Source organism: Passer domesticus, chromosome 11 (assembly GCF_036417665.1).
Source record: "Passer domesticus isolate bPasDom1 chromosome 11, bPasDom1.hap1, whole genome shotgun sequence".
Taxonomy (NCBI): domain Eukaryota; kingdom Metazoa; phylum Chordata; class Aves; order Passeriformes; family Passeridae; genus Passer; species Passer domesticus.
Genome location: NC_087484.1, coordinates 17,080,605 through 17,106,779, shown reverse-complemented (window position 1 = coordinate 17,106,779; position 26,175 = coordinate 17,080,605). Strand labels below are relative to the sequence as shown.

Sequence of the window (26,175 nt, the reverse complement as noted above, 5' to 3'; positions counted from 1 at the left end):
GTGGCAAGGCTCCCAGCTGCACCAGCAGGGCTGTCATTTTACTCTTCAAATTAACATGTTACAAATTTTTGTGCATTTTTCAGATATCCAAGGAACAGGAAAAAGAAGGCAAATATTGCCCAGGTACTTATGAGCGCACCGAGTAAATTTTACAGCTATTAAAAAACAAACCCAGAGGCAAACAATAAATAATTCCCCCAGGTAAAAGAGTACAAACACACAACCTGCAGAGGCTGCCTCCCTCCTCAGTCCCTCTGAGCTGGTTCTGCTGACAGGGGAGCCCTGTCATCATGGCCAGGTGAGGAAAGCATGATGGCTGGGCAAACCTCTACTGATGGAAGATTGCGTTTGGAGAAGATAAAAGAAAATGAATCACAGCAAAAATGAGATGAGATCTATGGAGTCTGCCCTGGATTGTGGATGGGATGATGAAGAGCTGTCCCTCTGCCATCTCGAGAGCAGTGGCACTCATGGGGCCTGGGTGAGCATCTCCTACAGGCAGCCCAGCCTGTGGCACAGGGACACACTGACTTGCTAAAAAAGCAAAGGAACGTGGCTTTGGTTTCCAAGTGCTTTGGAAAAAAAGCCTTGATGAAATCTTGTATAATTTGGGGTATTTGAGAATGAAAAAAAAGCAACAAACTTTAAACGAATGTATGTTGAGCAAATGATGATTGTGAAATCCTTGTATAAAATATAATTCTGGGAATAGAAATGGGCTAAAAAGAAAAAAAAATGCATTGATGGAACTAAGACACTAAATGTTTCAAAAATAGGAATCAGCAGGGATCACCTGTGGCAAGGTTTGCTGCCCCAGAACTGAAGGGGCATCTTCTAAAAGTTAACTCCTCTTTTTGTGTAGGAAACTCCATAGCTGTATTTAAGGAAGAAAATATTTAGAGATGTATCTTTATAGGTGTATGTGTGCATGCAATGCACAATGTAGGTGTGCAAGTATTTGGGAAAAGAAATAAAAGCTGATTCCAAAACCGGACAAAATAAAACCAGGGACAGCTCAGGGTGTATTTTACACTGTGAGACGAATTGACAGAAGATGAGCCCATGCAGCATGGCACCCACACCTAAGTGTTTTCCCCAAAGATTTGGTGTGATTTAGGGCATTCTATCTCCACGTTAAGCAGGCAGCAGGAAGAACACCATGGCAGGAAGAACACCGAAGAAAGGAACACTCTGACTGTCCTGTCCTCGCCGGGGGAACCGCGGGGCTGGGAGCCGGGGAGGGGCAGCGCAGGGCCCGGCCGGCAAGGGGCGCTCCGGGCGGGGCCATCGCACCTGTGCGGGAGGGGCGGGGCCGTCGCACCTGTGCGGGAGGGGCGGGGCGAGCTCACCTGTGCGGGAGGGGCGGGGCGGGGCCATCGCACCTGTGCGGGAGGGGCGGGGCGAGCTCACCTGTGCGGGAGGGGCGGGGCCATCGCACCTGTTCGGGGCGGGGCTGTGCGGGGCGGGGCGGGCGCACCTGCCCGCGGCCCCGCGGCCGGCGGGGCGCGCTGGGGCCGCGCTGCGCGGAGGCTGGCGGCAGCATGGCCCGCCTGCTGGGCACCCTGCGCAGCTCCCAGCCCGTGGCGCGCTTCCAGCGCTCCTGCGGGCTCTTCCCCGCCGGAGAGGAGGGCGGCGGCAGCGGCGACCCCGCGGAGGGGCCCCGGGAGCGCGGAGCCTGCAATGGAGCGGGCGCGGCGCGCTGCCCGCCCGGCTCCGGCCGCGCTGCCCCCGGCGGGGCGCGGAGCGGCCGCGGCCCGCAGGTGAGTGCGGGATGGGGGCCCGGCCGTGACTCAGCACAGCGCCCCCGGCACTGTGCGCGCAGGGACGCCCCGGGAGGGTCTCCCCGCATCCCGCCGCATCCCGCAGCCTGCGGGATGGGAGGAGGGAAGAAGGGCTGGGGCTGCGAGCGGGGAGCGCTGCGCGCTGCCGCAGCCCGGCTGCATCCCGGCCCCGCCGGGGAGGCGTCTCTGGGTTCTCAGCGCTCCCCCATCGCTGACGGCCCCGGGATGGGGCGGTCGGTGCGAGCGGGAGCTGCCTGCGGAAGGGTCTGGGGGGCACGGCAGTGTCGGCCCGGGATGCGCTGGGCAGCAGCAGCTCTGCTGCTCCGGCTCTGGCTCCGTGGGGCGCACCTGCCGCGGTGCTGCTGTGCCCGGCCCCTGCCCGCAGCCGGGCCCGCCGTGCCCGCCCCGAGCGGCTCAGCCCTGCTGCTGCTGCTGCTGCTGCAGCCCGGTGCCGATGGGCACCGGCAGCGCTCCCCGCCGGCCGGGCAGGTGGCGGCGCTTCCCGGCACAGTCTGTGTAATTCCCTGCCTATCAGAAGGGAACGGGGAAAGGTATGATGCAACCCATGCGTACAGGTCGGGCGACCTGCTTTTTCTCTTACTGTAATGACTTGAATTCATTAGCCCATCGCTTTGTGGTGCCTTTTGGAAAGCAGGTGTGATAATGGGCTCTCAAATTCTACCTGCAACATAAACATGGACCAGTTGTGAATGTCACAACTCTACCACTCCTTCTCTTCCATGCTATTTTACTCTTCCCTGTTCCACACCCAGTGCTCAGAATCCCATTTCAAGCATCTTCTATTCTTCTTTAGCTGCTGCTTGACTCTTTCTCAATTAGATGTAGTTCACTTCTGAACTACAGTAAGCTCTATTTTTGGGTAAACTATGCAGATAATTCACGAAAAGATTTATTGTCACTGCTTCTTTTGAACAGTGACTTAGTTAATGTAGCTGTGTTGATACTAAAATCCTGTCCAAGTTAATGCTCCATGAATGCAGCTGTTCACCTTGAGCAATTGTTTTGGGTTTCATGAAGCAAGGCACAATTACCTTTATGTGAAGGGTGAATGTGTTCTGGGTGAGACTTCATGAAACCTGGAGATAGAAGCAGAAGGGTTTGTTTCCACAGAATTATGAAACTCACTTCTGAAACATCAAAGTTGGGTTCAAACACCCCCAATATGGAGATGGGAGTAACAGATTGAACAGTGTTTCAATGAAGTGCTAGAATTATAAAGACAGGCTCTCTCTGTTCCTTTTTATCGAAACTGGAAATGAAAAGTCTGTTTTTACAAGGAACATCTTCTGTAACCTGATAAGAAATGTGAAAAGTGAATTTGGATCTCCCTTAGGCTGAGGCTCAGAGCCCCTGCTTTGTTGCTAAATGACCTGGGGTTACCCTGATGTATCTGCAAGTAAACAGGTTTAGGAATCTCATTTACATAGATAATTTCTTGGCCATGAATACTCTATGGACAGTGGCATTTTCTTGTTAGCAGCTGCGGATGTTTGCAGAAAGGTGCTAAAGTGCTGCTCCTGCATCTTCCTCCTGGAGCCTTGTGTGGCTCTGTGGTCACCCATCCCTTCCTGAAACTTGGGGGTTTCAAAGTCCTTGTCATCAGGACAGTTGATTTCTATAGGGAAGTAACTTCCACACTGCTTTGTCTTTACTGTCACAACTGTCCTAAAAATTCTCAGGTAAGCTTTTGGACAACCACTAGGTTATACCTGTAAAACCAGAGCATTTTGCATGCAGTGAAGAAGATGTGAATGGCTTACTGGATGCTGGGACTGCCACAGCTCCAGGTCTCCAGGACATCCCCTGTTCCTTCAGTGCCAGCTCTCAGGCCCCCACATCTGCCGTGGGCTGGATCCTGTGCCAGGGTGGCCCAGCTGGAGAGACCCTGGGGAGAGGCAGCTGGGGGCTGGTGGCAGTTTGGGGGGGATGGACACCCCTGGTAGGGAAGGTGCCATGCTGCACGGAGAGGAGAGAGGGTGTCTCAAAGGGGTAAAAAGACAGAACAGCTCTAACTCTGGAAGGAGGAGGCTTTTAATTACTGCACACATTTGTGCCAGGAGCGCTGCTCGCGATTCATCATCATGTTTATGTATAACCTGGGCATGAAGTGTGTGTTTAAAAAAAAATTAAAAGCCACAAGGCCTGATTACAGTGGCCAGCAGCAGCAGGAGTGGCTGTGTTTCTGAATCTTTGTAAATCAGTCCTGCCTGCCCCACAGGAGTTGCCATGAGATTAGACAAGGAGTGAAACACTTAGATGTGACAGCTGTGGCTATGTGCAATTCTTAAATATTGAATCAGTCACCTAGCCCATGTTCTTGATGCTCCTAGGTTACCAGATCATTTAGAATCACTTTTTAGTACCTCAAATGCAAACTCTGGTGTCTGTGGATGATACAGAATGGTGCCAGTCCAACACATCAACCGGGTTTACATCCTGGATTGGACTAGACATTGAATCTATGGCTTTTAGTGGAGAACCTGTCTGGGTTTATTACTACGGAAGACAAGAAAGCAACTTCTTGTAATTATTCTGTCTAGGGCTAATACTAGTTTCTTTTATGTACTGCTTTCTATTATTAATTTGTTTCACCAAAAATTTATTTCTGGAACAGCTAAAAGGTATCTTTTCCTGGCACTTTGTAGGAAATCCTCGAGCTGTGCTCTTAAAAACACAAATATACTGCCTGAAGCTGGTGTTCTGTGAGTGGACAAATAAAGGCTACATATATTTGAAAAGTGGAGCTTTGCTTATCTCTAATCTCCTGGTGGACTTTTGCTCCTGAAACTGATAGCCTGAATGAGAGGGTACAAAAAAACCCAACAGCCTTCTATTCAAAGTTCTTTGTAGAGATTTGTTTGCTTTTCTCCACTCTTCCTCTCCCAGATGCTTTATCATCTCAAGATCTGTCTTCCTGCCTTTGAGAGAGTACAGTTCATGTTTACACTGTAGTTATTCCTTAACTGTCAGAACTGCTCTGAGCTGGCACAATGCTTATAAACTGCCTGATGCTGTTTAGTGATTGTATGGTTCTTGGTCATGCTGCAGGTGAGGAGGATAACAACCAGGATAACAGCCAGGTGATGGTAACAGAAACAGAGAAGGTAGGTACAAACTGCACATCCATCTCAGATGTCTCCAAAAATGTGGTCGATTACTTGCAAGATATAGATGAAAACACTGTGATGGGATGGTTGGTAATTTGAAGCATCTTGCTCTGGAGCTCGAGTCAAGGTCTCTCTTCTGTGGTGGTCTATTGCAATAGATTTTTGCATCAGTCTCAGAGTAGTGCTTTTTCTTTTAAAATGGTTTTGCAGGGTTACTTTGTTTCATGTTGTTTCCCTTTCCATGCAGCAGTAAGTTGGCGGTAGCTGAGGTAGGTTCAGCAGGAGAAGCAAACCCTTGTGAAAAAAGCCCATGAGCGCTGCTAGAACAGGCTCAAGTGCTGACACTTTGTGCCCCATGAGAACACAGCTGAACTTTTGGAAGCTCCTCAGTTTGGAGCTGCAGCTGGGGAAACATGAGATGCAGTTTCTGGTTTCAATGGGCTGAGCACAAGGCTCACATTCCCCAGCATCACTCCGTGTCCAGATCTCCCCTCCTGCCGTGGCTGCCGAAGGAGCTCGAGCATCCCGCAGGTGTCCAGGTCTTGGGTTGAGGTTCTAGCAGCCAGTGAGGGATGGTGTTCATCTATATGAATGAGATGGCTTCATTGGAGGGTTTTGGCCAGCCCTGAGTGACTGTCCTTTGGAAGATGACAGCAGAATCACATCCAAGATTCAGGCAGTGTGTGGCACCCCTGTTATGACTGGGTTTGCCTCTCCTCAGGGAGCAGCCTTGCATCCCCTCTGGAGAACAGGCTGCAAGGACAGGTGTGTGCTGTTTGTTACCATCTCATCTTAGGATCCTGCTGCAGAGTCACCTGAAGCTAACAGAAGTTTGTGAAGCTCTGCTGATTGCAATAGATATGTGTGTGGTGCCTGCTGCTGAGAGAGCGGGTGCTGGCACAGGGGCACACGAGGGGCTGTGCTGGCAGCCCAGGCCCTTACACTGATGATGATGTGCTTCATGACTCAGTGCTTCCTGGCTCACAGCCTGAGTCATCTTTTTGGAGGCCACTGGACCTCATAATGAGGAGCTGTCAGGATCCTAGGATTAATTCCAGTGCTTGGAGGTGAGCCACTCACTGCTTTATAATTCTGCTGATTGTCTTGGGCCATTACTTCAGATATCACCAGAATAATAAAAGCTAATCTGCTGTTGTTTTTCTTGTTTGGGTCTCTGGAGAACAGGAGTAGATTTAACAAACAAGAAGCCAGAGAAAATGTGTTCTGGAAAATCCCTTCAGATAGCCAGTTCTTTCAATTGATCTCATTTTTATGCTCTGCAGGGAATGTGTGTGGGTCATCTGGGCAGTGGAAGGTGACTAATGACTGCTATAGCAAGTAAGTCTGAGGTCTAGAGGGTACAGGTAGTGTTGTCTAAACCATGATTTTTTAAATTTAAAATGTCTGTTCACTTCCCTGCTTTAAAGGGTTTCATATCAGTCCAGTTTGGTTAGCACCTGTAACTTACTTTCCCAAGGTAAACTGCTATTGGTCTAGATGTAGAGGAGTGTGAATGCTTTAATATGGACCTAAATTGCTGATTTATTTATTTTATTACTAGATTTTGGAATATTTATCACTTGATATAAAAATAAAAAAATATGTTTAATCCTTCCTTTTGAAGACAGCTGGCAGTTGCAAACCCTTGTTATAGGGTTCCCTGAGCCTGTGGGCACTGGCACACAATCTGGTGCCTGATTGTAAGAGATTAAAACAAACAGTTTAGGTGTCTGAAAATGGTATGGTGTTACTCTGTTCCAGAAGCCTTGCTGCTCTGTGTCTCTCAGAACAGACCTCTGCCATGGAACTCATCTTTGAGCAAAATTACCTGACTGGATTCACGATGCTGCTGTGTAGAAAAAAGTGATTAATCTATGGTGTCAAACTTCCAGGCTAAAGTTAATTTCTAAAATAAAATCTGAATGTGAGAACAAGATTTTTGCTCTGCAAAGAAATCTAACAGTGAAGTCCTGGTTCTGCATGGTCATTGGCCTGCAAGCTTGTGTTGGATTGGATCAGGTTAGGGTAAGTTGTTATTATTATCTTGAGGATCTTCTCAGACCTGGTGTGCTTGGGCAAAAGTGAGTAACAGGCTCCCCATTCCTCCTCCTCAGTATCTCTGCAGAGCACCGTGGCTATCCAGCAGGCCCTAGTAACACTCTGACTCATTTGGTTTTGGCAGAAAGTCAAAACTAGCAGGAGGTGGTGCTTGAGGGAGATGGGTGGGTGTGTGGGCAGGGTGACCATCTAATGCTGTGCTGCTGGAAAACTGCTGTTTTGTGGCACATCCTTCTACCCAAAAGCAGTTTTAGTAACACTGTACCTTTGGAAATATAAAGTACAGTAAGTTTCAGAGTGATCTGATATCTGTTTTGAAGCTGGAATCCCCACCTTTCTGAGCTGCCTAAAATTTGCTTCCTCTGTTTCTTGCCTTTTCCTCCCTCTGTCCACAGACACTGATGCTACCTAATCCTTAAAACACCTTCCTCAGACATTTCCAGGGGCAGGCTCTGTGTTGCACCCCACAAAATTGCAGCCTAATTCTCGTAAATTAAAATGCAATTAAATAAACCTGTTCTTCCACTGTAAAACTGGGAAGAAGGATTCCTTTTCCTTCTGCCCTTCCCCTGCCTCCCTCTCTTACCCTGTTTCCACATTGCACAAATTGGCCAGCTCTTCCTGGAGTGTGGGAGGATGCTGAAGTGCATGAGAAGCTCCCACCACATCTGTCAGGGCAGCTGAAAGAGCCCAACCTGCCCAACCTCTGCCTGGCAAAGCAGGGCTCAGGGGATGAGGGAGGTGAGCTCATCCAGGAGAAGTGCACAGCCCTATTTGTGCTGCTGTTGTGCTGCTTTCTTGGCAGAAAAATGCTGCAGATACACATCAGTGATTCATAACAAAAGTGTCAGAGCTGGGCTTCTGGGGAGTTCTCCAGCAACTGGAATCACCATGAGAGGAACAGCTTTCTATAAAGAGTGGGCAAGGAAATAAATGCAGAGGTGTTACCCTCCATGCTGGACAGGTGCCTTCAGGTGTCTGCTCAAAAGTCTAAAGATCATGGTGGAAGGTAAACCTATTGATGTTCCTCAAAATTAAACTGTAAGAAAAGGGGTGAAACATAATTCTGATCCCATGACAGAGGATCAGAATTGGATCCTGTGGAGGATCAGACCTGTGGAGGAAGGTCAGGCTGCCTTGCCTTTTTAATAGCAACAAGCAAAAGCTCCAAAGTATATGAGCTGGTAGGTTTGAGGTTTGACTAGATGATCTTTTAAAGGTCCCCTTCCAGCTCTAACTATTCTATGATTCTCTGAATCATGGATGTCAATTCTCCAGGCTTCTGCTAAGAAAGGAATAGAGGAAGTTAAATGGCCTGAGTCTGAATGCCACAATGGACACCTTTTGATGGAAAGTGATGAGAGTCTCTTCAGAAGAGGTTTCATAGCCATGTGGAAATCACCAGCTGGAAATGTAGGTGTGAGAGGCATGATGCCTGTGAGATGAATTTAGAAGAAGGTGCAGATAGGCTGGAGGATGAGAACAGAAGTCAAATAATCAGGTCAAGCTGAAGGTATGGTTGAAATTGACTTCTATTCAATAGGTACAGATACTTATTGAAGAAGCAGGTGTAGACTCAACTGTAGAATGGAGCAGTAGACATGGTAGAGATTTCACGGAGGAAAAAAAGTTTGAATTCACAGGTTTGATATGGTTCAATAGTGACAAACCTCTGAAAACTGCCCACAAAATGAATGACATTGTGCAGGACTGCTCCTTCAGCATTGCTGAAGTGTCACATCTGATCTTTGGGCTCTGTAATTCAAGACAGGCATGTTAGGTGCTGTGTCTGGAAAATGCTCAGTACCTGTTACAAGCCAGGACAGTACCCCCTGTAAGAATTACAAGGTGTTTAGGGAGTGAAAGAGTTATGTCATTTTTGAATGCTTATAACAACCTTCTTCTGTGCCAGCCTTCACAGGAAGAAAGCAATTTGTTCCTTGTCTGCAGTAGATAAGAAAATAGCCATAGGTTTCAACGTCAGCAAGAGTTTCAGGCTAGGTGGCAGGAGAGCAAAGCTCTTGGAGATGGCCTGGAGCAAGCAGTGGAGTTCCACCACTTGGTAAGGACAGGTTAGACACACTTCCACCAGAGTGCTGGGAGTGTAAGCCATCCATCCTTGGTGGACAAGCTGGACCAGCCTTGGTTTAGGCTGTCTGTCAGGAAATGTGAGGCTGTCCTTCCCAGTGACTGCAGGCATGGTGCTCCACAAGCACTCAGCCTCCTTAGCAGCCACTCCCCTTTCTATCTGAAATACTTACTCTGGTTTCTTTAAGACAGCTTTCTTTAAGGAAGACAACATAATCAATTTTTCCTTCCTTGATTCTTCCTATTAATTGCCTAAGCAAATGCTCTGTCAACACATACTCTTACGTTATTCCACTTTATATTTAAATGACTTGGCAGGTTCTGTTACTTCTACATGTGTTCCTTCAGCACAAGGAAGGAGGCTAATCATGTTACTTCTAGAGCAAGATACAAAAATAAAACCTGGAATTCAGTCTATCTCCCAACTACTAATTAGAGTGGAAGAAAAACAATGTGAAGATTAAAAAATGAAATCTTCACACATAAACTGAAGTGTCTTAACTGTGTTCTGGACCCATTCCAGCTTCAGTGTGCTGCTTGATGTGCAGATGTGTGCATCTGTCTCAGCTGACCACCCTCTACAGGCTGAGGGGAGACTTTGCATGAACACACACTGATGTAAGATGTGGTGGCTGGATGGGCATTGTGCCCAGGGGCAGTGTTGGTGGGAGACCTGCATGCACCTCTCCCAGTGTCTGTCTGGGTGGTCTCAGCCTTTGGTCTGGCAAACCACAGCCCTGACTGCTTCCAGCCATCCCTGGTGCTGTTGGCTGTGCAGCACTGCTCTGCTGTTGCACCTTGCTGAGGATTTTATCTAATGCCTTTTGGAATGAGTTAAGAAATTGCTGAAATACTACCAGCATTCTGCCTGATTTCTAGGCTGCCCACTGATTCTTTACCTGAGACCACTGAAAGTGCTGTGACTCTCTGGCTTGAAGGCTGAGCATTGTTATGTCTCATGCAATGATTGCCTTGCTTCTGCATCAGCTGATGGTCCCAGGCCACATCCCTGCTCATTAGTCCAGGAGTGCCTGCTGCTGTGTGCTTGCACAACAGCTGGGAGCTGGATGTGTCCTCTGTGTGCTGGTCAACAAGGACTTGCTGCCAGCAGCAGAGCTGGACAAGACTTTATGACATTTAAAGAGGATTTTCTTGTGATTTCTGTTTGTCTCCATCTCCATGTTTCTGAGGTTTTGGTTGGCTCTAGGTGTCCCTCCAACAACACTCTGTAAACCTGGACAGCTATGGAAACTGGCTGCTTCATGTTCTGCAAAGACTAAAAAATTAATTCCTTGTTTTAAAGCATTTAAACAGAGTGGGAAGCTGCACATATGTATGAGTTTGGTGTGGTTTTGATGCCCTGGGGCTCCCTGTGTACACTTTGTGGGCTCTGCGTGCTGTCATCCTGCCCCTGCTGTCTCCTGACACCCCTGCAGCTCCTCCCATGATCTGTACTGCTCCTTTGCTGGCTCCCCTCACCCTGCCGTGTGCACCCAGCGAGGGGCTCATGGCCACACCAGGCACAGCCCCTGCTCCTGGCCACCCCCTTCCTTCCTCGTGGAGCAATGGGTTGCAGTGTTGGTGCTCCCAGGGAAGGGGAATGCACAGCTGCTGGAGTGCCACTGGCTGCTTCTTGCATCTTCAGGAAACTCAATGTGTTTGACGTGCAGTGGTGCAGTTGGATGCAGGAACTGAAGCTTTTGATAATCGTGGGTTTGCTTTTTCTTATTTTCCAAAATCTAATTACCAAAATCTATTTTTTTTGTTGTTGTTGTGACTTGATAGGTTCCTTTTCTAACTTGGTACAGTTAGTAAACATAAAGTTATATAAAACTGACTGCTTATGCAGAATATTCCAGTACAGAAGGCTTTTCCCCACTGGTTTTACTCTAAACAGTACAGCCCTGTGGGGCTGATTTGTCTGATTTGCATTGTCTTTGTGTACAGCAACATCTAGACTGGAATATTTGATTTTTTCTTTTGTGCCTGATTTTTGGTGGTTTCTCTAAATTTAGAACCCTTTTTTTTTTACTGCATTAAAAACCCTTAAAGTGAAAAGTATGTAATGTGATAATTAGGGACTTTGGGAGGGAAACTCCTAATCTTTTGCAAGGCAATTCTGTTGGAAGGAGAGCAAGGGACTTCAAGAACTTCAATTAAACATGTACATCTTCTGATAGATCCCAAGTAATTGGGAGCTGAGAACGGAGTGTTGGTTAATGGGATCTCTGGGTCAGACTCTGAGCCTTAGAAGTCTGATGCTGCACAGCTTGTCTCTAGAGACAGGGCAGGAAAAGCCAGAGCCTCTTTTGCTCTCTGACAAGAAATCTCCCAGAGGAATTGCAAGGAATAGTATCTTTGCACAGCTACTTTTTTTTTTCCCCCCTAAAAGTACATTTTTAATCTGTTATGTTAGTGGCTCAGCTGCTGTTCCTCTGCTTCAGCTTTGAAGGCTAAACACTACATATATACATAATTTCTGAAATGATGGATTCCTCCTATGCTGTGTCATTGTGTGTTACTGTATCCCCAGAGCCACCAGGGTGTTGGTTTGCCCTGCTCTGCTGGCCCTGTGGGAATGTTTTAGGGATGCTTCCATGCTGCAGAGAGGTTGGGTGGGTGCTGTGGGTGACCCACCCCTGTGCAGAGACTGCAAGCGTGGGATGACCTGCAAGAGCCATTTCTGTGCCAGGAGCTGGGTGGTTTATTCATGGAGACTCATACATCCATGGGGCAGTTTCTTGTAGTCTGAGCACTTGAGGTTTTTCAAAACAGACTTTCTATAGTTGGTGAGAAGGGTCATTCTTGAGAAATTACCTGTTTCTGTGTCTGTGAATGTTGAGGCTTATTACATCTTGCTTTGGAAATGCTCTAAAAATTCTGACTTTATCTACAGCCTTAATTGCTGCTCATTAAAACCTCTCTGATCCAGACTGAATAGCAATGGAGATGGATGGAAGAATGATTTGCTGAAAGGGCTTCAGGCATTGTGAAAGGCACCAGGTCACTGCAGTACATTAAGAATAAGTCTAAAGATAGGAGTTACTTAAAATTAGAGATTGAATAAATTTCTGGAAATGTTAGAAGATGTTAACACAAATAATGGATTTTTCTGCACTGGGGATAGAATGAGAATCAAAAAGGAAGGCACTTCACAAAGCACTGCTTTCTGCAGAAATAGTGGGTGTAGATAGTAAATGTGACTAACTGCAGTCTGAAGGAGGCTTGCTGTACTTACAGTGCTTTGGGATCACAACAAGTGCAAACATCACTTTATTGCCATGCACTACCAAGCATCAAGTGAAGCAAATCTGTGGCACTCTGTGTGCCTGACATGTGGCTGCTGGCATCGTGTCACAGACAGGCTCTGTTTGTCCCCTGTGCACAACTGCTGGTGTGGAGTTAAAAAAAAAGGTGCTAAAAATCCAACCAAATGTGTGTGTGATTTCTGATAGAAAAGGAATGGAAGAAAAAAAAATAAAGGTTTTAAGAATTATGTGGAAGGACTTGGACCAGCCTTCAGCCTGGAAATATTTTTTTAACTCCACATTTCTGTTAGAACCTGATAAACCCTACTTTCCCCCACAAAACAGTTACTGGAATTAGGTTTTATCCCTCATCCCATGAGGTTGCAAGTATAAAAGCATTACCTTAGGGATGTGTCTGATCCTCTCTGAGCCAAAGCACACAAGCACATAATTCCCAGTACCTTGGAGATGAATGCTTAAGTGAGGAGTTAGTGGTGCCAGAAGAGGGCTTTCTGTGGGGCCATGCTAAGTGTCACCAAATACGGTTTCAGGACCTCAGACAGAAGCATTGGAGCTGCTAATTGCACTGGGGGTGTTTTCTAAGTGCCAGATGAGATGTGAGACACTCAGAGTGATTGCTCTGTCACACAGCCAGACAGAGCATAGAGCTGTTATCCTAAAGGGATGCCAGTAACTCATCTGGGACCTCTGTGACTGAGAGATGGGGGAACACTCCTCTGACCTGGCATTTCCAAAAATGCTGACTCATCTTTTCTGTTCATTGGTACAAAAATCAATTCAAGTTGTGGGGTTTTTTTATGGTAGTTGAATGGATCAAAGTTCTTTCCATCTTGCTTTTGTCATCTCCATGCTGTTTGCTTCATCTCTGCATTAAAAGCAGATGAAGAGACTGGAACTTCTAATGGCTTTTGCAGTAAGTCACAAGTGCATGTCTAGACTCCTTAGCCAATTTTTATGTATTCTCACTAGCATGTAGGGTGAGAGTTTCTCTTTAGTAGACTAGTTACCTAGCCAACTCAAGCATATCAGTTTTCCTATTCTGAGAGTTTTACAAGTTTATATCAAAGCTGTATCTTAACTTAGTGTGTCTGTGCTGAGACCTTCATGGCCCCTTCTCAGTTTTCACCTTTAGGAAGTTCTTTCATCTTGTATTTACATAGCCAATGTACATATTTTTAATTTTTTGGGGAAGATGGAGTGAGACTAGATTGGTTCCTAGTTCCTCCCCTGAGTCAAAAGTCCTGTCTATCTCCTTATTTCCTAAAGTGACAGGTGTACCTACAAAATGTGATTCACTTGCCTGTTGCTCCTGCTAGCAGTGTGAGGCTTCTTTGTAGTGTCCTAGTCCCAAATGGCAGCAGCAGCAAATCTTTTCTAGACACATTCAACAAGTGGCCAAAGTCATGGCCTAAGCAACGTGTGCTGTTGTGTGGCTTCCCAGCTCTGGAGGGCTGGGTGTCACCTTTTGGAAGAGAGAAAACAAGAGAGAAACATGTTAGGTGGGGTGCATCTAATGAAATAATCTAGCTACCAAATCCAGACACCTAATGAAATTTCATGCTAAATAAAATGAATAAATGAAGTGCTAAAATGTTGCTGTTTGCAATGTATATACTGGTAATGCTCACAAAGACAACCTTGTAGTTGTTACTTAAAATGTTGGAGTGAAAATCTGGTGGTGACAGGTGCAGCTCTTTTCTCTGCCCACTCAGAGCTTTGTGTTCCCCTGGATGTGCTCGTGCAGCTGTGCTTGCTGAGCCCAGTCCCAACAGGAGCTGAATCCTCCAGCTGTGGCACCTCAGTGTGGGGTGATCCCGTGAGATCCCCTCAGCACAGGGCTGGAGGCACCTGGAAAAACTCAGTGTTGAGGGCTGTTGTCAGCAGCACCTGAAGCAAATTCCAGGGATATAATGAGGCAAATTTTAAATTAAGTAGTTTGGTAATTACAGTTTAGTTTTTCACCTCAAAATGCATTTCCAGTCAAAGCAGCGGTGGCTTTGTTTACTGATGTAGAAATTTCAAACTTAGCACGTCAATACCTTTTATGAAATACACCTGATTACCCTGGAGGAAAGGCTGATCCCATCTCTTGGAAGTCTTTGTCCACGTGACTGCTACCTCAGGTAGTCTGAATGGATTTCTGCTCTGCAGGAAATGTAGCTGTGCTATCACTACAATCTTCATTCTAATACAAAAGTTGAACTTCATTTCTTGACACCTCTTGTAACAAACTGTTTGGTTTAAGGACTGGGAACTGTAGCAGTTATAATATTTTAAGTCTTTGTATATATTGCTACTTTACTAAAACAATAAAATTCTCTCATTTCCAGGGTTGTGCACAGAAGTATATTGTGAAGAACTACTTCTACTACTACTTGTTCAAGTTTTCAGCTGCTTTGGGTGAAGAGATTTTTTATATCACTTTCCTTCCATTTACCTACTGGAATATAGATCACTCTGTGTCTAGAAGAATGATAATTGTTTGGTCTGTAAGTATTTCTATGATTAATTTAAACTTTAATTCTGTATCCATAGCATTTAATATTTAAGAACAAGAACAACCCTTCAAATGAACAAAATCCCTCCAAACCAAAGAAGCCCCACCCAACAGTACTCATGTGCAGCTCGTGTTTAGGAAGAAAAGGCATTGCAATACTGAGAGAGGAGGCGAGAGGCATCATCTGACTCAGGGTTTCTTCATCTCTGCCACGTCTTGGGCTGACTTTTTTTCAGCACAATCACTGACTGAGCTGCTTTTGGTATAGTTTGTACAGAATAATTGGGAAAACACTTCCTTCCCAGTGCATCATAGTATTTCAGGGATTGTTTTTCATCACTTTAGCAAATCTTTCTCTTATTCTCATTTCTTCTCTGTAATTTCATATGGTTCTGGCTTGGCTGAAATTACTATAAACCTGATAGTGAGGGATATGCAGGCTGCAGTGGAATAAGCAGGGTGTTTCTGCAGTCACTTGAGGGGGGAAAGATCAGATTGTCTGTTGAAGGCTAAGACTTGAAAGCATTGATTTTTATTAATAGACAGCATTCACAAATCAACTGACTTCAGCATTGCTTCAGCATGGGTTTGGGGTATCCAGAATAATGCATTTCCTTTGTAACACTGAAAAAACAGGAGATAACCAGGCACTTCAGGCCAGGACTGGCTGTTTTGTCACTGCCATTGCTCATCTGGGTATTGATTGCTGCCCAAATAAAACCATTTTAGAACAGAGAAGGGAGGTGGGGAGCACCTCTGCTAGGTTCAAGAGCCTCAAGGTTTTTCTATCAATCTACAATGACTTAAGAAACTGAATCTTGGTAAAAACTTAAATATGATATCCAAGTTTATCTATTTACAGTGAAGCTTCTCCATGATCCAGTCAATTCTGGTTAATAATATTTTGTCTTTTGACCAAATAATATGACAAGAAATAATAAAAACAACTTGAATTAAGTCAATCACTTCAAATACACCTGGTCTTAGAAGACATCAGTTGCTCTGTGCCAATAACCTTAGTCAATACATTTTATAAAGAGAACATGAAAAATAACTTGCAGATGAAATTTAGAAGTAGGTGGACACAGTATAACTAGAGCTGGGTTTTGGCCAGGAGTACACCTACAGCTTCTGGAAACGTGCCACAGAAGATGAAAATTGGTAGTCACTGCCTTCTGGGTTTGTATATAGCTCAAAAAAATTGAGTCTTTGGAGTTTTTTACATTCATTTCTGTAGATTTGCCTTGTCTTTTCCTTGCAAGAAGTTCATCTGAGTATTGGCCAGATCTAGTCTGACTTAGAGTACGCAAGCATCTGTTATTATGATAATTAATATTATTTTTCACTTACTGAATTGTGGAGCTGCACTTTATACTGAAAAGGGAAAACTGTTTTAAATGCATGGGCTTGCAACAATCTGTATTTTTAAAACATTAATTATATGTAGCTGTGAAATGGCTAAAAATGTCCGTGCAGGCCATGTGTTAATGCTGTGGCATGCTCAGCTGGGAGGGTCCCTGCTGGAGAGCAGGGAGTGGCACTCCCAGTGCTGGTGCTGGTCTGTCTAACAGTCATAAAATCATTGAATGGCTTGGGTTGGAAGGGACCTTAAAAATCACCTGCTTCCATTCCCCCTGCTGTGGGCAGGGACAGCTTCCACTAGACCAGGCTGCTCCAAGCCCTGTCCAGCCTGGCCTCCGGTGCCTTGGTCGTGGATGTGACATTTGTCTCAGCTGCAAGGGAAACACCAAGGTGTCAGTGCGACAGAGCTGTGCTTTTAACTAAATTGGAGGGTTTTGGTGATGGGCTTTTGAAGAAATGCTCCTGAATGCATGATGATGATGTGTGGCTAAGAAAAACTGTGTTAGATGGCAGTAAAAATCCAGGCAGCCTGATAGTGTCAGACAACAGCTGTGAGTGGAGGGCTGGAAGAGCTTGAAGGGACAATTGCAGGACCCAGGCATGTTCCGGAGAAGGCTCCTATCCATCTGGGGAAAGGGGCTGGTATCAAAGGGAGAGCCCTAAGGGAAAGGCAGGAGTAGCTCCCCTTTAAAGGGGGTGCTGAGGATGAGGAGAGGTTGTTAGTGAAGCTCCTCAGCGGGGAGAGAGAGTGGACCAGCAATGACTTTTCCAAGAACCTGGAACAAAGCACACAGGTATGTTGGGAACACAGTTGTCAGGGGTGACAGTGACACCAAGGGTGACACCCCTGGCCAGGAGAAGTGGCTCTGGAGAATGAAGGTGCTGAGGGTGGTACTTTTTGTGCTGTTTCCCACTTAAACCTGTGAGTTTCTGCTGCAAGTGGGAAATGACAATGCTGGTGTCCCAGGATGAATCAGAGGAGTTCCTTCCCTTAAAAATTAAAGCAGCATTATTGCTGTTTACAAAGACTTCCTGCCATCTTATCTGTAATAGTTTATGCAGAGCCAGTCACCCCCACTTGAGAAAGATAATTTCAAATTGGAGCAGGGCCAGGGATGATTAAGAACAGACTATTTTCTGAGTACAGACTGAAAGCTTAGATAAATCCCTAGCAAAATGAAGTTGGAGAGAGAATAGGGCTGGCTGCAAAAACCATGGGAAGGAAGGAGCTTCTTAAAATAAAACTACAGTCACAAGAAGAAACATGCATAAGGCAGTCATAAATAATTTCAGTTGAAGCCAAAGGTTGTGAAATAGCTTTAGAAGGGTGAAGGGCAGAAAGAAAAAATATAGAGTTTATTTCAGCAGCAGCAGAGGAGTGGACTTGGAACCCTGGAATGTCTTCAGCCCTGGGTCCCCAGAGCCAGCTGCTTGTGCTTTTCTGTTCAGGTGGATGGCTGTGGGAAATGCTGACTGTTTTTGCATCCAGATGCTTTGGCAGCCTAAAGCAGCATGTTGTGCTTCCATGGGGCCTTGCCTCTGAGGATTCAGGGTATATGTGCAGGCTTTAGCTTTATCTTTGTGAACAGATGGAGGAAATAACTGCATGAAACCTCTGAGCAAGGTGCTGAGTCAGGAATGAAGGTCCCCTGGTGTCTTTGCTTCTCTTCTCCAGCAATTTGAAGTAAACACTCTTGAAACTGCACAGACAAGGTTTTGATGCCTGTGACTCTTGCAATTTCAGCCAGGAAGTGCAGAGATGAGAAACAGCTTCACACAGTCCCCAAATGCACTGCACATCTCAGCTCGAGAGGTGAAAGCTCACTTTGTTTCTGTTTGTTTTTTACTTTTTGCACTGCTTCAAGTTTGAAATCTTTATTTTGGTGTGGAATTTCAAAGGCAGAGACCTGGAAAAAAAATACTTACTGTTTCAGTTTGCTATTCAGCATGCCTGGAAATATATTTTTCTGTGTTTTTTCCTCAGGCCACACCTCTTCATAGCCAATAAAACATTAATTTATGCAATGTAAATAAGAGCTGGCCAGCATGGACTTTGTTGGGACAGGTGTGGAAGCTTTTGGCATGTGACAGTGATAAGCTGCTGACTCAGGGGTAGGTGGCACCTCTGAAGGGAGGCAGAGTTTGGGTGTCTGGTGCTGCCAGGCTGTGTGTGCCCCTTGGGGCTCCCCAAGCAGCACTGGGTGGGACATCTGCAGCAAGGCTGAGGAGGCCTTGGGTCTGAATCCACAGCAGTTTAGCTTTCCATCTTGCTTTTCAGAGGAACAGTTTTCTACAGGCTGTCAGCACTTAGTTACTCAGCAGTGATGAGCTCTGAACTCCCTCTCAGGGTAACCAGGAGTTTCCTAATCAGCAGGAGCTCACCTGCAGTTGTGATGCCACTGATATTGCTGTGCAGTGACTGAAAACACATTTGGAAGCAAACACTGGGTTTAACAATTCTTATGTTTGTTAGTTTTAGCACCTTTGCAGCACTTCACTGAAACAAGCCTGGAGCTGCTGACAAACACAGTCACTTGAAAGCCAAGCTCCAAATATTGCACTGCACAAGAACATGTAAAACTGTATTCAGGCACATAAGTAACTACATGTCAGCATACAAAAATAAATGGTGTGAGCAAGTTGATCAAGTGTTGATTGAAAGGGAATTTTGCAAGAGCTGGCAGCTGTACTCCACCCTTGAAGAAAAAGTGCCAATAAGGCTTTCATAACTGAGACAAGCTCTGAATCATTTGAGGTGAAGTTTCAACTGGAAACCTTTTGCATTTCAATAGAACTTCTAGGTGTAACAGTTTACAGTTTTAGATGTTAGATGATGACAAACCAGATCAATGTGACAGTACTTTTCCCAGCTGCCAGGAGCCTGGACCCAAATTTCCTTCTCTAAGCCCATTATAAGATAGTCAACTACCTTATAGATTTTGTCTAAAGGCTCCTTTTAAAGACAGAGTGAATGCGTTAGGATGTTGGCTGGTCATGCTTCTGGAGGCTCAAAGTTCTACTAGCCTTGGTCTGGTTTTGTGTTTCTGAAGCCTGAATGGAGATAAAGTCCTCCTTCCTTATATATATGTGTATATATATGTACATATATATAAAACTTTTTTAGGAAGCTGCCCATGCTGTGTCTTCCCTGTTCCCCCCTGTGCTGTGATGTGGATGCTGTGCTGCTTGGGGAGGGCTGTAGACCTGCCTGTTGGATTTGCTGTTGCCATGGTGGCTGGGATAGCCCAAGGGTTGAGCATCCCACCAGCTGAATGTGACCTTGAATGTCCCACGGACCTTGGCCAAACCCTTGGAAATGTGAAAAGTTCCTGTGCAGCCGGCACAAGGTTGATGTATTTCCTGGGAAACAATGCCCACGCTGGAAATGGCAGGTGCTGGGGCTCTAGGAGAGCCAGCTGCCCTCTCCCACAAGGTGTGTGTGCCTCGAGGAGGTGCCAGCCCTGCTGCTGGGGCTGGCACATGGGGAGCAGCCCGGAGCTTCAGGAGGGGATGGGGAGCAGAGCTCAGTCTGAGGTGGCTTAGGGCCAAGGCTGGAGGTGTCTGGGCTCCTCTGCTCTGCAGGGCTGCCTCCAGCCAGGCTGCTGCCAGGGCAAGGGGCCAGCAGTGCTGCTCAGTGACTTCCATGGTGTGCTTTCCTGGAGCCAAGCCTTAGCTCTTGGCATTGACTGGGGGTAGGAGGAGTACCTCCTCAAGGACAAGCTTCTCCTCGCCCTGCTCCTCTGCCACTCTGAACCAGGTGATGCTCGAGGGACACAGCCACAGCCAGGATCTGCTGCAGTGTTTATCTGGTCACTTCACTTGGGGGATGCTGAGAATAGAACAGTGCAGGCTGGGTGCTTGGCTTAATTTCTGTATGGGAAATCAAAGTCACGCCTGCCTCAGCAACCACATGCAGTCTTTACTTCTGCTTGACTAATCTGCAAATGTTTTTAATAGTGCATCTCTCTTTTTTTTTCAATATGCTTGGTCACTCCTATCAGTCCACAGTGCTTGTGAAAGAAACACAAAGTAACATCATTTTCAAACTGTAAATTTCCTTTCTGGGAAGATGACATACACTACTGCAGGCCAGGATTTCTACAGCCAGGTTATAGAGTTTCTATTTTGGAGTTAAACCAGAGTCAGGCTGCCACACTGTGAATCTCAGGGAAGAAAGCCAATGTTATTTGACCATGTATCTTCTCTAGAATTTTGTCTTGTCCTCTTAACAGATCAATAATGAAGATAGGGACAGCTGCAAAATCAGAAGCTGAAAACAAATATGATCTGGTTCCCCTTTGTTAGCTGAAATATTACAGAATAAAAAAAATAATTACTTCTCCTGACCTTCATATGCCAGTGGGAGGCTCAGGTGTGTCCATCCTGTGCAGAGGTTGTAGCAGGGCAGGGATGAAGGAGGATGCCCACACACAGCCCACCTGCAGCACTGAGCACTTCCTCAGTCCTGCCAGGCTCAGGGGAGGGGAAACTGCACTCTGTGGCAGTGCTGCCACACCTCTGCACAGGGAACTGGCTTAGTTGTGTCTGTCTGCACTGTGGTGGTAAATCTGCTTCCAGAGCTCTTCCTTCCTGTCATGGCAGTGATGCATGTGAGGAGTGAGGGGAAACCATTGCAAATGCCAGACAACACCTGCAGGTGAGAAAAACCTCCTCCTAAACAGTTGACTTACACACCAGAGGCATGGGAGTGTCAGGGAAACAGGTCACTTCATGGCACTCAGATGCTCAGAGGGAGGGGAGCAGCCTCTCACCCCAGAGGGATCTCCTGCAGATGTTGGAACAAATGAATAAGTATCCACACCTGTGTGGATGCTGCTGCCTCAAATTTGGTTCTGTAATTGTTCACTAAAGCAAAATCTGTTAAAATACAAAAGATAGGTTTGTCTTGTTTATCCTGATGCAAAGGCTCAGGTGAAGTATTTTTGGAGACAGACCATATATATGACTCAGAACAAATTAAGAGGAAGCTCTCAGAAAAAGACTACAGAGGCTGTCTTGCTGCTATAGCAACTGCCAATTGCCTTTGTGTAGTAAAATGTAATGCTGTTCACCCAAAATGGCAATAAAGCCTTGCCTTTCCTTCACCTGCAGTCCTGGCTTACTGTAAAGGGTTGCTATTGCCCTTAGCACAGGCCAGCCCAGCTGTAGTGCTGGAAGAGTTTGAGGAAGGTTTTGGGTTTAAGTTGCTTACAGTTTTGGGGTTTTTTTTGTTGGTTTTTTATTTTTCATTGCTGCTTAAATTTGTTGCAAGGATTTAACCTGGAAGGATTCAGAACCCATTAGGATTCAGACCCATTTTCACTGCATTGGGAAAACATGGATGTGCATGAGAGAAGGGCAGGGGTGAGCACTGCTGGATGGGTCCCACTAGTGCCGCTGCTGCCCTGCTCGGTGGCACAGGGCTGTCCCCAGGGAGGGCACCCACTGCCTGGGGCAGGCAGCTCTGGTGGAAGCTCTGTTTGCTGTGCTGTGAGCAAAGAGCCTGGGCAGAGCCGTGTCCCTGCAGTCCGCACAGAGCCTGGGCAGAGCCGTGTCCCTGCAGTCCGCACAGAGCCTGGGCAGAGCCGTGCCCCTCCGGCCCCTGCAGCCCGTGGGGTGCAGGTGACACAGCACCACCTGTGCAGGTGGCTTTAGCAATGTGCACCTGCCGTCATTCTCTCGGGCATCCTGCCAGTTCAGCTGCTGGGGGGTGTTTTACCCCACCCACAAGTGCTGCTTCTGCCACATCATTCAGGATAATGTGTGTGAAGTCACATGCGTGGTACCCAAATAAGCTAAAGGCAAAGGTCTGGTGCTTCAGAGATCAGTGCTTAGTCTGGGCATATTCTGGAGACCTCTGCATGTTTTATGAAGGTTGTCTCACCTCTCCTTACTGTCTATACAATTTGTTTCTAAAAAGTAGAAAGGTCAGAATTTAATCTGGGATGCAGGGAAAGGGAGGGTGTTGTGAGGATGCCTGGTATTTTCACTTACCCATCCCACCTCCAGCATTCAGTCTGTTTTTCACCATCACAGGAGTCCTAGCATAGCCTTCATTTTTGAGATGACTCATTTCCTTTTCTGTAATGCTCTTATGTTCTAGTGCTAATAATACTTCCACAAGTGGAAGTCATTATTATAGAGGACTGCTGATAAACTGGCTCATCCTACCTTGCCTCTCAGATGGTATCACAAATGGCAGCCTCAATGTTTTATGTTCTGCCTGAGAGAGTAATTTTTCTTTCAACCTTGGAATTTAATTAACTTCCAAACATGCGCCTGCATCCATTTGGAAACTGAAGGCATTAACTAAATAAACCCACACAGGAGGTTTTTAAAAGACATTTGTTCCTTGAGCCTTTGTTTACTGTGAACAGTGTGGGGCAGGATATTCACTATCTTCCCTGTGCCGTGTGTGTCCACAGGAGCAGCCAGGTGTGTCCCACCTGCTGCTGATAATAAGGCAGTAGTGTGATTCATATGATGAGGGATAAAGGATGCAAAAGCACCAGCAGTCACTTTTCCAGGCCCTGGTGCTGGCTGTAAGTCTAGCACTCTCTGGCATGTGCTGTGCTGTAAAGAGAAGGATGAAAGAATGACTGGCTTTTTCCTGGTCCTGACTTGTGAATCCTGAATCCTGCCGTCTTTCTTTTAATGTGAAACTGTTTTTTAAATGGCTGATGGGAGAGAGAGGGATGCAATGTGCCTGGTGACAAATGTGGCAGTGGGTGATTGTGTTGCTCTTCCAGCATATGGCCAACACCAGTAGCAAGGGAAGGATGTTATTTTAAGCCCCTCCTTTGCTGGTGGAAGCATGAGAATCAGAAGAGCGAGCTGTCTCACACAGCAACTGAGCTTTCATGGTAGACATCAGTTAACCTGATTTTTGTACTTAAAGAAAAAAAAAAGATAAAAGGTTTGCTTGTCTTTGTTTTAAAAAGCCTCCTCTGCCTATGTGTGGCTACATTATGTAATGGGAGGAGGGCTACAGCAGAAAGCAAATACATCCTACAGGGACAGCCTGTTAACTTTTCTCAGATGTCCTCACTGTGGATGCTGAGAGCCTTTGGGAAGAGGGTGCTCAGGAGCCAAGGATGCCCATGGCTGGATGGGCAGCACCTCTCAGGGATACTGGACAGCATTTCCCCCTGCCTCTGCTTCCCTTGTTGACCTGAGAATGCAACATTTCCCTTAAAAGTACTGTGTTGCTCTGCTCCAGAGCTAATTAATGCAGCCCTTGCTTAAACCTCTGGTGTCCCAAGCAGGGAATAGAAGCCTTTTAATGGGGAGCTAGGCAGGAGGACTGGTAGCTCATGCTGCTTGTCTAGTTTTCCCTCGGTGAGGATGCTGAGGCTGTCATTTAATAACCACACGGGTGGTGTGTCCCAGCAGGGCTCCTGCAGCACTGGCTGGAGTGGGAGCTGCTGGGAACGGGGGAGCTGGGGCTGGGCACAGCTGTGATTTGAAGGTGGGGTGTAAAATTTCTCTTATGGCTGCTTTCTTTGCAGAAGAGGGGTTGTAAGGGACAGGGAGTAAACATAAACTTCTCTGGTGTGGGGTGGGAGCCAGCTGTCTGTCTCACACTGTCCTGTATTGCTGAATCTCATCAGCCAACCCTCCTTTTGGTCCCACTTCTGCTCAGGTTACCACAGAGTGCAGCAAAACCACCACTTCCTTCGCTGGCTGAGCTAATGGAAACCCCTTTAATAATTCAGGAGATAAATCCTCTGCTTGGAGGGGTGGGATCTGCAGGAAAAAGCACAGAGATGCAGGTGGTTCTTGGGTGGGCTGCATGGGGCTTGCCTGTGCTGACTGACAGCCCTGTGGCCTTTCCTGTCCCCAGATAGTGATGTACATAGGCCAGGTCTCCAAGGACATCCTGAAGTGGCCTCGGCCCCTGTCACCACCTGTCGTGAAGCTGGAGATGAGGACAAATGCAGAGTATGGGATGCCATCCACCCACGCCATGGCAGCCACAGCCATCTCCTTCTCCTTTTTCATTGCAACCATGAACCAGTACAAGGTAGGGGCACAAAAAGAAAACAGAAGAAGAAAAAGAAAACACATTAAAAAAAGAAAAACCTGTGTCTGCTTCCAGCAAGCCACATAAAGCTTGCAAATCCAAAGATGTTGCTACTTCCAGAGGCGTTCTTTATTTATTTTCACAGATGTGTATTCTTCCCTGTGCTTACCTGCAGCTGGTCAATAATAGACACAAAAACAAATTTAGAGGAAATGTCCTTTTTCATGCATGGACTCCTCTCAGAGCTGCTGGCAGGCTGCACTGCCCTGCTGTAGTTTGGTGGTGTTTTTGCACGTGGGGTGACCATGCAGGGAAGGTGCCTGCTTGCCAGCATTTTGTGTTCACCCCGTGCCCACCAAGTCAGTGCTGCACATTGGGACATGCCGGCTCCCAGGGAAACCAAAGGAGCTCTGTGTCACATGGCTTCTGTAGGAAAAGAAAAGCATTCCTGGAAATCCCCTGGCTCCAACCTGTGTTAGACTAACAGCACACAACATGATTGGAAAGCCTGCTTGTCAGAGAAGTAACAGCAACTTCACTGCACTGTAGGAGCTGCAGGCTGCTTGGGGAAGTTTAATCATTTTTCCTCATCAACTTCCTAAAAGGTTTATTTCCTGGAAACTCATTTCTCCATGATGATTATTTTCATTCTGTTTAATGAATCCAAGCCTGTGTTTCCTGTACTCTAGCAATAATAACTTCCTGGCTGCATTGTGTTTAAGAATGTTTCTCAGCCCCCTCAAGGGATAAATCCACGTGTGGTAACTGGTCAGAGCAGCCTGACAGTGGCATGGGGACAGGGAGCCATAAGAGGGAATACTCGTCATATATATTGTCATATATTTGGAAGCCAGATTCATCCCGTGTGTTAGAGCTGCCAAGATGACCTGGTCAGCACCACCTTCTCCTCAATCCACAGGTGACCAGAGGGACATGCAGCTCTTCACAGGCTGTCCTGTGCTTCTTGGAAACTGCCATGAAACGATAAAGCTGCTGTCAACTAATTAAATGGCTTAATTGCCTGTATTAAGATGGAAAAATCTCCCAGTACATTATGCTGCTATCTTCTCAAGATGCCCTAATCATCAATTACTGCTCTGGACTAGCTCGAAGGCTGCCTGCTGAGGGAGGAGTCAAGTGGGTGCAAAGGCTTAGAGAAATGAGGAAAAATAGTGTTTTGTGAACTGGGAGTGACATCTGCAGCTGGGTCTGAGCTCTTTATTCAGCGGGCTGGAATATGCCAGGGGAAAGGGTCAGACGAAAGCTGTTATGCTTAGAATTTCCACAGAGGCATTTTTGTGCTGACCTGTGGCCACCCTGGTCACTCATGAGCCTCAGGGAGAAGATAGAGACTTTGTGTAAAATTGGATGAATTAATTGCCTTTATTTATATTTTGAGTTGGTTTACTCTTTACAGAAAAATCTCCCTTATGGACCGAAAAGAGCCCAGCAGCCCACTCAGTTTCAGGGTTTGAATGAGTGAATTAAGTGTAATATGTTAAGTTTATTCTTTACCAAATGTGGTTTTTAAAATTTTTAAATGTTGATTTATTTAAATGGCTCTTTCCATGTTTTTAGGTTACTCAGAGAGGGTATTAGACAAAACCAGCTTCATAAGAAGATGATTAAACCTTTAAGTGTCACGGGGAAGAGTGGTCCTGACTGCTCTAATAGCTGGATTGTGGTTTCAGCCCAGACATTGATTCTCCCCGCTCAGCCCACTGCTCGAGGACTATCGATCACACTTCTGGTCAGACTGCAGCTGTCCCAGTCCCCTTGGCTGCGCTGAGACTGCAGTGCTACCTCAGCCACGGCTTGTTCAACACGCCGTGCCTTCTCCCTTAGGCTCTTTAACACTAACGTGGGTTTTGCACATAGATGTTGTAGGGAACAATTCTGCAAATGCCATTGATTACCCAGATGTCTCCAGAGTGAGACCAGATCTTGCAGAAGCAAACAGCACAGGTTT

General features: G+C 46.4%; 1 protein-coding gene across 1 annotated transcript in view; it reads left to right on the top strand.

Moving 5' to 3' along the window:
* Positions 1-1,476: 1,476 nt before the first annotated feature.
* SGPP2 (sphingosine-1-phosphate phosphatase 2) overlaps positions 1,477-26,175 on the top strand; it is a 33,680-nt gene continuing 8,981 nt past the window's right edge. The window contains exons 1-3 of the mRNA XM_064385996.1: positions 1,477-1,760; positions 14,655-14,813; positions 24,027-24,206. Of these exons, the coding sequence (XP_064242066.1) occupies positions 1,542-1,760; positions 14,655-14,813; positions 24,027-24,206 (558 nt within the window). The 5' untranslated portion in view covers positions 1,477-1,541. The remainder of the gene's footprint in view (positions 1,761-14,654; positions 14,814-24,026; positions 24,207-26,175) is intronic.